The sequence below is a fragment of the Venustampulla echinocandica genome (genome assembly GCF_003357145.1).
Source record: "Venustampulla echinocandica strain BP 5553 chromosome Unknown scaffold_2, whole genome shotgun sequence".
NCBI lineage: Eukaryota > Fungi > Ascomycota > Leotiomycetes > Helotiales > Pleuroascaceae > Venustampulla > Venustampulla echinocandica.
The window spans coordinates 3,466,295-3,478,017 of NW_022474207.1; the positions used below are offsets into that span (position 1 = coordinate 3,466,295).

Consider the following 11,723-nt stretch of genomic DNA (forward strand, 5'->3'; position numbering starts at 1 on the left):
CTGAGGAGCCACCCGCCGAAGAGCCCGCTGCTGCTGAAGAACCTGCTGCTGAGGAGCCACCCGCCGAAGAGCTCGCTCCTGCTGAGGAGGCTCCTACTGAGGAACCTGCTGCTGCTGAAGAGCCCGCCGCCACTGAAGAGCCACCTGCCGAAGAGCCTGCTGCTGCTGAAGAACCTGCTACTGAGGAGCCTGCTGCTGAAGAACCTGCTGCCGAGGAGCCACCCGCCGAAGAGCCCGCTACTGCTGAGGAGGCTCCTATTGAGGAGCCTGCTGCTGCTGAGGAGCCCGCCGCCGCTGAAGAGCCACCTGCTGAGGAGCCTGCTGCTGCTGAAGAGCCCGCCGCCACTGAAGAGCCACCTGCCGAAGAGCCCGCCGCCGCTGAGGAGCCACTTGCTGAGGAGCCTGCTGCTGCCGAAGAGCCTGCTGCTGAGGAGCCACCCGCCGAAGAGCCCGCTACTGCTGAGGAAGCTCCTACTGAGGGACCTGCTGCTGCTGAGGAGCCCGCCGCTGCTGAAGATCTACCTGCTGAGGAGCCTGCTGCTGGGGAGCCTGCTGCTGGGGAACCTGCTGCTGAGGAGCCTGCTGCTGAGGAGCCTGCTGCTGAGGAGCCTGCTGCTGAGGAACCTGCTGCTGAGGAGCCCGCCGCCGCTGAGGAGCCTGCTGCTGAGGAGGCTCCTATTGAGGAACCTGCTGCTGCTGAGGAGCCCGCCGCCGCTGAAGAGCCACCTGCTGAGGAGCCTGCTGCTGCTGAAGAACCTGCTGCTGCCGAAGAACCTGCTGCTGCCGAAGAGCCCGCCGCCACTGAGGAGCCACCTGCTGAGGGGCCTGCCGCTGCTGAGGAACCTGTTGCTGAGCCTGCCACTGAAGAGCCTGTCGTGGAGGAAGCTGCGCCAGCGCCACCTACAGAAGAGACTCCTGCTGAAGAACCAGTTGCCGAGCCTGCTACTAAAGAACCCGCTGCTGAGGAGCCAACTGTAGAAGAAGCACCGTCAGTTGACGAAGTTAAAGCGGGAGATACAACCACAGCTGAGGCTGACCCAGCTCCAGAAGAGCCTATTACAGACAAAGCTATTGTTGAAGAGCCAGAGGAATTGCCTGCTGTTTCAGAAGAGCCTGCACCTGCAGATTCTCCTTCATCCCCCAAATCTGGCAAGCGGAGACATAGGTCATCCAGGCACCCGCACTCTAAAGGGTCGGGCCATCAGAGTAGCAGGGATAAAGACGTACCTAACGAAGAATCACGTCCTCGCCGTCCCCGACGTGATAGTGAAAACTCATTCAAGGCATTCTTCAGTCCCTCCTCTCCAAAGATGCAAAAGCCTATGCGCCATGATAGCGGCTTTAGCATTGGAAGCACGGGGACTCACCAATCTCAGAGCAAGAAATATCGCACGCCGGAGGAGCAGGAAGCTCATGACAAGCGAAAGGCAGAGCGTCGGGCGGCAAAGGCGAAAGCTGCAGAAGAAGAGAAGATGGAAAGTGCTGTGGTTGATGAGCCCGCCGCTGAAGTTCCAATTTCTGCTATCCCGAGACGTTTATCGACAAGGAGATACAGCAGCAAATCAAATCATTCCCATGAAAGCAAAGAGGAGGGCGAAAAACGACCAAAGACATTGGTCACCTTAAAAGGGGAGAGTGAGGTCAAGACCCCGTTCATGGCTAGTAGGAAACCACATTTCAAGGAAATTCGCCCGAAGAAGAAGTCTCCAACCACAGATCGCCTCCGCTTCGAACTCGATGGCGAAAAACCCCAGCCCGATGAGCAGAACGAGCCAAGGGAGGTACAAAAAGATGAGCGGAAATCGCATTCTGGAGAGAGACCGAGGTCAGAGAAACAGGAGGATAAACCACGCTCCAGTCGCAGAAACTCCCACCGCCCTGACAGCGACAGCAGGTACAAGGAAGGCAGGGATCGACACAGAACCGAAGAAGAAAAAGAGGCCCGGAGGGCGAGGAAAGAGGCCGAGAAACAGATGGAACTCGCTAGGATGGAAGTTGCAGAGGAGTCGAAGAAGCAGAAAGAGAAGGATGATGAGGCGAGGAGGATTAGACATGAACGCCGAAAAAGGAGAGCAGAGGAGGAGAAACTCCGTGATGCTGAGGAGGCGAGACGAGCCGCTGAGAGGGAGGGTTCTGACCCGCCTTCTGAACGACCGAGGAAGAAGAGGGTTCATCGTCGTCGACCTATTGTGGAGGAGAAGCCTCATGGTGCGTTGAAGAGTTTGTGGACTGTTACGAAAAAAGTGTTTGGATGATACCTGTGGGATTATGCTTGACGCGCTAGATGGATTTACGAATTTCCTTTTTTCGCTTTCTTATGATGATGACATTATGCGATTACGGATTTTTATTTTGAATGCTGTTCCTGATGGTTTGCTTTTGGGGCCTACATGGAGAAACAGGGTGTAACATATCATGGGCATTCTCTTCTTGTATGTTATGATACCCTATCCTTATTTCTTTATTCATGGTTTGTTTGTTTCAAGACGTATTGGGTGGCATTTATGTATATATTGTCGTTTGCTTGTTCAATCTACATGACCTATCGTTTGCTTTTATATACTGAATGATGCGATTTCCTTCCTTGCGAATACATACTTTGTTCTTGTTACTATACTATGATTGTGCCTTTGTTAAAGTATAACTAATAGCTAGCAATGGTCAATTTGTTCTTTCTCGGGACTTGCTTGCACATAGTGATCATTAAATGAAGCTATTGAATTTTACGAAGTTGGAAATACAACACTTGTACCTGCTGAAGGTACGTAGACGTTCTATATCCTACAATCGGTTAGTGTAAAATAGGTATTGTACCGCCAATGTAAACTACTAACTAGAGTAACTCCACAGTATTGAACAACCAAGTTACTGCAATATCATCGAGCAGATATATCAGAGAGGTGCATAATCATGATTATTACTTAGAACTTAAAAATAGACCTAGCTACCTAGGTAGTGAATAATAGCTGCCCTTTCAAGGCATACAGGGAGATTTATGCGCTCCATTCAATCTCTGTTCTTTTCACAGGAGATATTAGCTACAGTGCTGTTTGTTAATATATTACAGAGCTAGACATGAGATATGGGCATGGGTTTGTCAATGTTGACTTAATATATGAAGTGCGTCAGGATCGGATATCTATCTACTTTTCTAACCCCCAAAGAATGCTATGCTATGAATGCCCATGACCTAAACACCGTCCGCTACTTGAAGATGAATGCGGATGCTCGAAAACCAGCTTCATTACCCATACTCAGAAAAGAGAACCCATCCAGGATCCATTACCGTTATGACCATCCTATCATGACAAATACAAGCCTGCCAACAACGCAACAACAGCGGTCGCTAATACACGATTAACTCCCAAGGCTCGCGGGGCATCACTAGCCGCGACACCACAACACGGCCGCTCCGGAGCATAGGTAACATTATTACACTTAGCAGCAACCTCGAAAACAGTCCCATTACCCACATTATAATAATCCACATTCAAGAACTTTGGAGGATGGTCCCACTTCTCCGTACACTGCTGTGCATTCACGCCCAGACTCCCAAAGCCAGTAACATTATTCGTAATATTCAGCAACGGGATATTCGGCACCAAAATACTGTTTCCCAGTAGGGAGATCTCATAATTGAGGTTATGGTTTATAAGGGCTAAGCGCATTTTCGTTTCGGCGTCAGGCAGGTTTGGCGGTCGTTGAACGACGCAGGGAAAGTTGCGATCTATGGGATCGAAGGGAGTTTCCCACACCTGGGAGAATTCGTCGAGGATCCAGGGGACCAATTTTTGATCGGCTTCGTAGTCCATGAAGAAGATTACTCGTTTTCCGGAGAGGATCATAGAGCCTAGGGTAGGCCAGTCGGTGATGTTCATGGGTATTTTGGGGGGTATATAGGCGTATTGGACGAGACCTGTAGCTTCAAGGAAGGGGACGAATTTCTCGACAGCTGTGTAGTCGCCGTTCCCTAGCAGGATGGTTACAACGTCGTAGGGGTGGGTGGATATCCATTTATAAACCGAGCCTAGGTAGTCGGTGATTGGTCCTGCGTCAAGCATATCACAGGATGAATGGCAGAAGTGAGGCGTGTTGTTCACGAAGTGTATCTGCCCTTGAAGGAGCCGAATCCCGTCATCGAGTTGTGCCTCAACTGGCAGGGCCTGATTTGCAGCTGCAGTTCCTGGCCTGATGAAGGGCGAATTATGTGCTGCTACTTCGGTAATATTGCCATATTTTCGATCGCAGAATAAGGGGTGCCCGTTGCAGGGCGTGACATTTGTTGGCGTTTCGGTGATAGAGGTCGACGTTTGGGTTGAGCTTGTGTTTGAGCTTGTAGTAGTCTCATTGCGGGTGCCAGTCAAGGCGGTAGTTGTATGTTTGGCGGTGCCACTTAAGATGAGATTGCCGTCGGAAGTACTTGTGGGTATAGTTGACTGGCTGGCAGAGCCACTGGAGGTTTGTTGGCTACTTGATATAGAGCCCGAGGCGGCGGTCGAGGCTGAGGCCGAGTTCGACTGCGACTGTGCATTTACTCCAATTGCAACGAGCAAGCCATAGGATATAACTGCTGAGTAGAGCATTTTGCAGCTTTGTGCTTTGTGCTTTGTGCTTTGTGCTTTCCGTTGCGCTTTCGTGGGTCTCTGCGAAGCCTCCCAGCACCTAGCTGAGGTAGTCAGAAGTCAACGGCTTCCAATAGGAAATCTACATTGAGGCCCTGAGAACAGAGAACGCCCAGAAGGATTCGAAAAAATATGACTGTACGAAGTAAGAGCCCTGGTTAGAGAACAATAACACGAGGCGATCCGTATTTTAGACTGTTTTCTAGCGGGCCAGTGGATGGGAGGTACGTAGCAACGTACCTTGTGCAAAGTGCTTGGTATTGCGCCTATGACGCGTAGAAGGGACAGGGAGCAGCCTTAAAGGTCTAGAAGCGGTACTAGCATAATCTTCAGGGGAAGTGCCGAAATATATGCTTTCTGAAATTTAACTTGGAAATAATCATTGTTTGTCAACTTCTACAAATATCGATCCTCGATCAACTGACACTTATCCGGTGATCCACTGTGCAACAACATTGTACGCGTAACGGTCAGCAGGCCAAGGGTTCAATGACGTCAACGCAGTCTCTACTATTGTACCGAGGTATACGATAATGGTGTTCAATCAGCTGCGCTGAGATCTAAGACACTCCCTATCGCTCTATTTGAATCTCGATATCTCTCTGCCGGCTCCCTCCGTTGTCCTCGGCGACTGAGGGCCTCGAGGCGTACTCGACGAGCATCATGGCCTCAACACTCAAGCAATTTGCGCTTCGACGGCGAGAAAGGAAAACGCCCGGGGAAAGAGAAGAGGAAGGAGTCGTTCGCAATGACAATTCACCAGCTTCAGGCGCAACGCCGACCGCAGAAGGGGGCCATGTGGTGGGCAGGAACGTCGGGAAGACAAGAAGACGAAACTGGGTTATGCTATCCTCTTTGTTCTACCTCATCTCCCTCATATTTTTAATACTCGTAAGCGTCTCCGATTCCTTGGGGAGTTCAACAAAAGCTAACTTGTTACGCAGACAATTATCGGCAATATCAACAATAAAGCTGTCATCCGCGACACCTGGATCTTCAATATCAACCTCTCCAAAGTCATCCCCGTTTCAACGCCCGCGGATATTACTTTCGTCAATTCCCTCGCACGTTCGCTCGGTCTCCATGACTTCTACCAAGTAGGCCTCTGGAGCTTCTGCGAAGGGTACACCAACGAAGGAATCACTTTCTGTTCATCGCCAAAAGCCCTCTTTTGGTTCAACCCCGTCGCTATCCTACTCAATGAGCTCCTCGCCGGAGCAACCATTACACTACCCGCCGAGATTAACACAATCCTCTCTCTGCTCCGCATTGCGTCCCACATCATGTTCGCCTTCTTTCTTACAGGCGCCTGCATGGTTTTCATCAGCATCTTTCTTGCGCCGGTGTCACTCACCTCGCGCCCACGGGCGCTACTCTTCTCCCTTTGGGCCTTCATCGCAGCTCTACTCATCACGGTAGCAACGATTATCGCGACAGCTATGGCCGTCATATTCAAGACCGTGGCGACGAGTAAGCCAGAGCTGAATGTTGGCGCTGACATAGGCGCACAGATGTTTGCCTTCATGTGGATCGCGACCGGCTTTAGTCTTTTTGGATGCCTCATCCATCTTTGTTTGAGCTGCTGTTGTCGCCCCGGGAAAAAATCGAGAAGGAAGGGTGGTGAGCGTGAAAGACATGATGAGAAGAAGCAGCCTGCTCGTGCGAAGAAAATTCTCCTCTCTTTTGGGCAGAAGAAGACTGCTTCTGAGGTTTCGCCATGATGAGGCTGTATAATATTACCCATTTCAGCCTTCATTTCGTGATTTTATATGCAATTTAAAGGCTTATTCTTGTGGGCTAGTTCTATATAAATGCTTTGGACTTGTCCTTCACCAATTGTCCTGATCCCACCCCTTGTAGGGCTATCTCCGGGACTCGGGTACAGGCAACTGGCTTGACGACTCTGCATAGCAGGATAGTTTTGGGCCGACTAGGTACTTCGACATGGTACCATACTCCGTATTCAAAGATGTACACTAATCGGGCTGCATCCAAACCCCCTGCCCAAGGCGGCGGTGTCGATCAATTGTCTTATCTTCCTCAGGTTACACGTTGGAAATGCCCGCAGGTTGCCAAGTGCCCGGGAAACACCGATATAAGAGAGAAACACGCCGAGAAGGAGTGCTTACTAGGCCCCAGAACCGCAGTCTCTATTCGAGCTGCCCAAAGCGGCCAAAAGTACGAGAAGCAAAGCAGCATGGTAACTTTGACATCAAAAATGGCGGAAGTGTTCATGGGATAAGGCGTTTGAATTATACGGAAATAGGAAGGCGACGGCGGGCAGAAGTGCGCAAGGGGCGCGTTTACCGTTTTGTCTTGGCCGATCCTCCTAGGCCCAAAGGGGGCCTGGTAGAGCTGGAGTTCGGTGGGCGGCCAAGAACGGGATATATTACCGACTTCGATCGATAATATACTACGAGTACGTCCTGGAAACGCCCTAGAAATTCTGATTATTGGTTTGCTCTTCGGAGAAGAGAGAACGTTTGGGCTGCGCCACCCGTTTTTATTATGGACGGAAAGGGGCAAGTGCGGCGGTTGCCGACCTCACAACGGTTCAGCGCCGCAAGGGCAAAGCTTAACCTTATTTAGCCGTACGAGTACCGCAAGCTTGTTAAGGTATTTGGCTGCTGCTTCTCAATCTGTACGAAGTATGGCGATCGTCTTCACCTAGCTTCTATCTCTGAGTCCTCTGTATTGTGTGCATTACTTTGGTCTTATGTGTCATTGCCAGCGTATCTCAATCTTGATTTGACTTTGGCTTTATCTTTGACATCTTCGATGTCTACTTCGCACGCTTACCTAGGAACTGGCCAAAGGTGCGCGAGGAGTTCTTCCGCGCCTAAATGGGAGTTCCCGAGGCCAACGATTGACGGAAATCTGCCCCTCCCCCGCATTAGCACGCATTGCATGGTTCCCTCATACATACATGTGCCTTTATTCCAATTAATATCCTTAGATTGCCAGTGCTAGCCAGGGCCAACACCGATTAAGCAGGTACAGTACCAAGAAATCCCTATCGCTGTGCCCGGGTCGGGTCCGGATAACATAGATCTGCAGTGCGGCGGAGCTCAGAGCTTATAGCTCATTGCTCAATCGGTCCTCCTTCCATTATCTCTCATGTAGCGAACGAGGATATATCTAAGACAGCCAATCTCATTCATCGCCCTCGCCAGCATCTTCCGGGTTATCCATATACCTTGGTGACAATATGCGATAGGGATGGCATACCGGTAGTATAAAGCTTTCCTAAGCCCCCTCCCTTCTCACCTGCGCTCCCTCTTTTCTCTCACCCCCTCTCTCCACCTCTCCATTGTCCTTCCTAGTTGAGCCAGACGCTCGCCCTGGCACGATGTTCTCTCTCCATACCGCCCTGCGGATTCTTTCCCTCACATCTCTCGTCCATGCTGCTGCTGCCAGCACGGTCTTCGAATCCCTCCATGGCGTGCCCCGTGGCTGGACATTCGTGCGTGATGCCGAGGGCGATGAGAACGTCAATCTGCGTCTGTCGCTCAAGCAGCAGAATGTTGATTCCCTGTATGAGAAGCTGATGGATGTTTCTACCCCGGATCATAAGCAGTACGGCCAGCATTATGAGGGGCACGAGCTCAGGAGTCTTCTCCAGCCGACAGAGCAGACCTCAAATGTGGCCATCAGCTGGCTCCAGGACAACAATATCACGGCAATTACCGATGACAGCGATTATGTTCTTTTCAAGACCACTGTCGGAAACGCCAATAAACTGTTGAACACTAAGTTTGGCTGGTACAAGAGCGAGGAATTTAAGCAGAATGTGCTTCGAACTCTATCCTACTCAGTGCCTGATGAAGTCAGAGATCATATCAATTTCGTGCAGCCAACCACAAGATTCGGGAGCCTGAAGCCGCTGTCTTCACACGCTCAATTGATTGATGCTGGTCCAAAGACAAATGGCAAGGCTAAATGGTTGGGCAAACCAACACCCCCCTCCAAACTCGACCCAGCATGCAACACGACAACCACACCTGAGTGTCTCTTGAACCTTTATAACGTTCACTACAAGGGAGATCCCGACAACGGGAACACTGTCGGCTTCGCTTCCTTCTTGGAGGAATATGCCAGATACGCAGATTTGGAGGAATTCGAGAAAGTCTATGCTCCTTATGCCATTGGTCACAATGTAAGTATAGGTCGATTTTCCAAGTATCGTCTGCGCTAACACCTCCCAGTTCAGTGTGGTTCAATTCAGCAACGGAGGCAACAACCAAACCAGCACGGAAGATTCAGGTGAAGCCAACCTCGACAACCAATACATCGTCGGCGTTGGATACCCCACGCCAGTCGTTGAATACAGCACTGGCGGCCGGGGACTCCTGATCCCAGATGGCGACTCTCCAACCCAAGCAGACAACACCAACGAGCCATACCTCGAGTGGCTTCTCGCATTGACCAAGCTCCCTAACAGTGAGATCCCCAACAGCATCTCCATCTCCTATGGCGAGAACGAGCAAGAAATCCCCATCAGCTATGCCAAGCAAGTCTGCCAACTCTTCGCACAACTGGGAGCCCGCGGGAAGACCATTCTATTCTCCTCCGGCGACTCTGGAACAGGTGACTTCTGTCTCTCCAATGATGGCAAGAACACCACCAAGTTCCAGCCGCAATTCCCCGCGTCCTGTCCCTATGTGACCTCGGTAGGAGGAACCCGCTACGTTGAGCCCGAAGTTGCGGTCTTCTTCTCCTCAGGCGGCTTCTCGAACATCTGGCCCCGTCCACTCTACCAAGAGCTCGCAGTTACTTCTTACCTACGCAAGATCGGTGACAAGAACGAGGGTTATTACAACAGACATGGTCGCGGATTCCCCGATGTTGCCGCTCAGGCGCAGAATTTCCGTGTCATTGATCAGGGAACTGACAACGGATACCGTGGCACATCCTGCTCAGCACCTACATTCAACGGAATCGTCGCGCTTCTCAACTCTGCCCGCGTCAGTGCCGGACTGCCCACTCTGGGCTTCCTGAACCCGTGGATCTATACCGTCGGCCAGTTTGGATTGAATGATATCACGCTCGGAGCAGCCACTGGATGCAACGGAATGAGCAGGTTTAACAGCAAGCCCAATGGCAGCCCCGTCATTCCGGGCGCGAGCTGGGATGCAACCGAAGGCTGGGACGCGGTGACTGGGCTTGGGACGCCAGATTTTGGGAAGTTGTTGAAGTTGAGCACGCCGTTCGTGGCGAATAAGGGAGGTGTTTTAGATACTAAGTGAGATGGAGAGGGACGTGAAAAGTAAATTAAAGAAGTATATATAATGTGTGAAATGATGACAAATGAATACCAGTTAAATCAAGCTTATTGAGAATTATCTTTTGCTTAATATGTGATATATTGTAATATGGTAAGTAGCTAGTAGCGATGGAACTGGATGCTTGATGATGATGTAACAAGAATCTGTGACAAAGTCGAGGTTGAATAGCTACTTTTTTAGTTTTTCTATGTAGCTAGGCACTTCAGTTATCAATCACCTCCTCAAAACCCATACGCCACCAGCCTCAAGCAAGCCTCGAAGAGAAATGCCATTCTTCTCTCTCGACTTTGGCTAGTTAACTAGCCCTGCACGATAAAAAGCCCTCTAAATTATAATACTCCCTCCGTATTGTCACGCCGGGGGATCGTGCAAGTCAGTCGCCTGTGATGCTCATGCTGAAGATAAAAACCCTTCCCGTCGGTGTAAATATGCCGGAGGGATGTACAACATAGCGCGGTTGGTGAAGTGTGGGAAACGAATACAACCAGCTGTTGGCAAGGAAATTATTTTCCTTAGAGGATGCTGAGGGCACGTCTTCTCTTTAGACTTTTAATTTATCTTCTTACGTTTTAGAATGATCACTAGGCATACAAGTCATTTATTTTTAATTTATTAAAATAAAGGCTTATTACTTGTTTCAAGTAAGCCCGAGAATCACAACTAGTTACCATGATTTTATGTGACGTGTGTGCTTTAGAGTTCAAACCTGAGCCAGCTGTGGGACGTATGTACATGTACAATATGTCACTGATAATACACCGAATAAGCACGAATGGCATGTGAAGGCCATGATGGGGTGGATGGGAACGGGACGGGGTTGAGTGAAGCATAGGTAAGCATAGATGGAATGGAATGGTGTTTGTTTGTCCTATCGGTGCCGTAATAGTCTTTTTCTCGACTTGAATGGCAAGACATATAGCTAGGTGACACTTCTCCCGGAATCCGGCTGTCTAGCTTTTCTATTTGTCAATCGAATTTTGCTGTTAGTACTTCGTCTTGCATCTGGATACTGAATTTAAAAGTCTTTCGTAGAGCTCTCTGGAGGGAAGTTGCTCTAGAACGAACTGGACTCACTGGTGGCCATGATCCATAGAACTCACTGCATTGGCCAAGATCAAGTATTTGACAAAATCTGCAACGTCTGTGGATGTTAAGGCATAGATAGATTGACGGCAGGGGAAGGTATTTTGACCGGCTGGCCAAGTTGGAGACTTATGACTCGGGTACTCAAGTAAATAACAACTTGATTACTGTACGATCGCACACGTAGCGTGCTCGGCGGCGGCGACGTTTTGAAAAAAAAACTCGAGCATCTAGCCACGGAAATCTTTGCACATCCCCGATGCCAAGTACCGCCGCCGGGTCCCTCATCGGGTCCAGACTCCAGACCCCATCATCGCGGTAAAAACCCTTTCGAAGCCTTGCTATTCCTATAGGGCAAGATTATTATTCGGAAACTGGCACTGTACAGTACAGCTCATAGATCCTTGGTATACCGGTTTTCGCTGCAGACGGGCCGATAGAAATCGAAACCCGCTGTGAATAAGCCTTCACGATCGGTTGCCCGCGATAGGCTTCTCAGTTTTTTGTTAGTACCGGTACCTGCGGAGTGGGTTCTCGGGAGCTGGTGAAGCCGTGGGGATGAGGCGGCTGTGCCGTTTTCACAACCTCGGATCTGCAGAGCGATGAAAGGCGATGATACAGTAGTAACAGTACAAGCTTTTGGTGAGCGCAAGGGGTGGTGGAAACGGTGGTGAACGTAGGGGCAGGCGGTGCATGTAGCTTGTCCCAACTGAGAATGGGGGGGGGGGTTTGT

The 11,723-nt window shown here is 50.2% G+C and overlaps 5 protein-coding genes across 5 annotated transcripts in view; 4 read left to right on the forward strand and 1 right to left on the reverse strand.

Annotated features, from left to right (window-relative positions):
* BP5553_05531 (uncharacterized protein) overlaps positions 1 to 2,255 on the forward strand; it is a gene marked incomplete at both ends in the record, with an annotated part of 4,458 nt that extends 2,203 nt beyond the window's left edge. The window contains one exon of the mRNA XM_032014154.1: positions 6 to 2,255. Within this exon, the coding sequence (XP_031870754.1) occupies positions 6 to 2,255 (2,250 nt within the window). The remainder of the gene's footprint in view (positions 1 to 5) is intronic.
* Positions 2,256 to 3,302: 1,047 nt separating this feature from the next.
* Positions 3,303 to 4,583, reverse strand: BP5553_05532 (uncharacterized protein; the record flags this gene model as incomplete). Its single annotated transcript, XM_032014155.1, has 1 exon — positions 3,303 to 4,583. One exon carries the CDS (start codon positions 4,581 to 4,583, stop codon positions 3,303 to 3,305), a length of 1,281 nt encoding a protein of 426 aa, XP_031870755.1.
* Positions 4,584 to 5,285: 702 nt separating this feature from the next.
* Positions 5,286 to 6,343, forward strand: BP5553_05533 (Uncharacterized protein; the record flags this gene model as incomplete). Its single annotated transcript, XM_032014156.1, has 2 exons — positions 5,286 to 5,513; positions 5,567 to 6,343. The coding sequence occupies 2 exons, from the start codon at positions 5,286 to 5,288 to the stop codon at positions 6,341 to 6,343; spliced, it is 1,005 nt and encodes a 334-aa protein (XP_031870756.1).
* A 248-nt stretch (positions 6,344 to 6,591) lies between these two features.
* On the forward strand, positions 6,592 to 6,864 carry BP5553_05534 (uncharacterized protein; the record flags this gene model as incomplete). The annotated part of the gene is made up of 1 exon (XM_032014157.1): positions 6,592 to 6,864. One exon carries the CDS (start codon positions 6,592 to 6,594, stop codon positions 6,862 to 6,864), a length of 273 nt encoding a protein of 90 aa, XP_031870757.1.
* A 1,107-nt stretch (positions 6,865 to 7,971) lies between these two features.
* BP5553_05535 (Subtilisin-like protein) lies at positions 7,972 to 9,868 on the forward strand (the record flags this gene model as incomplete). Its single annotated transcript, XM_032014158.1, has 2 exons — positions 7,972 to 8,778; positions 8,828 to 9,868. 2 exons carry the CDS (start codon positions 7,972 to 7,974, stop codon positions 9,866 to 9,868), a joined length of 1,848 nt encoding a protein of 615 aa, XP_031870758.1.
* Between the last annotated feature and the right edge of the window lie 1,855 nt (positions 9,869 to 11,723).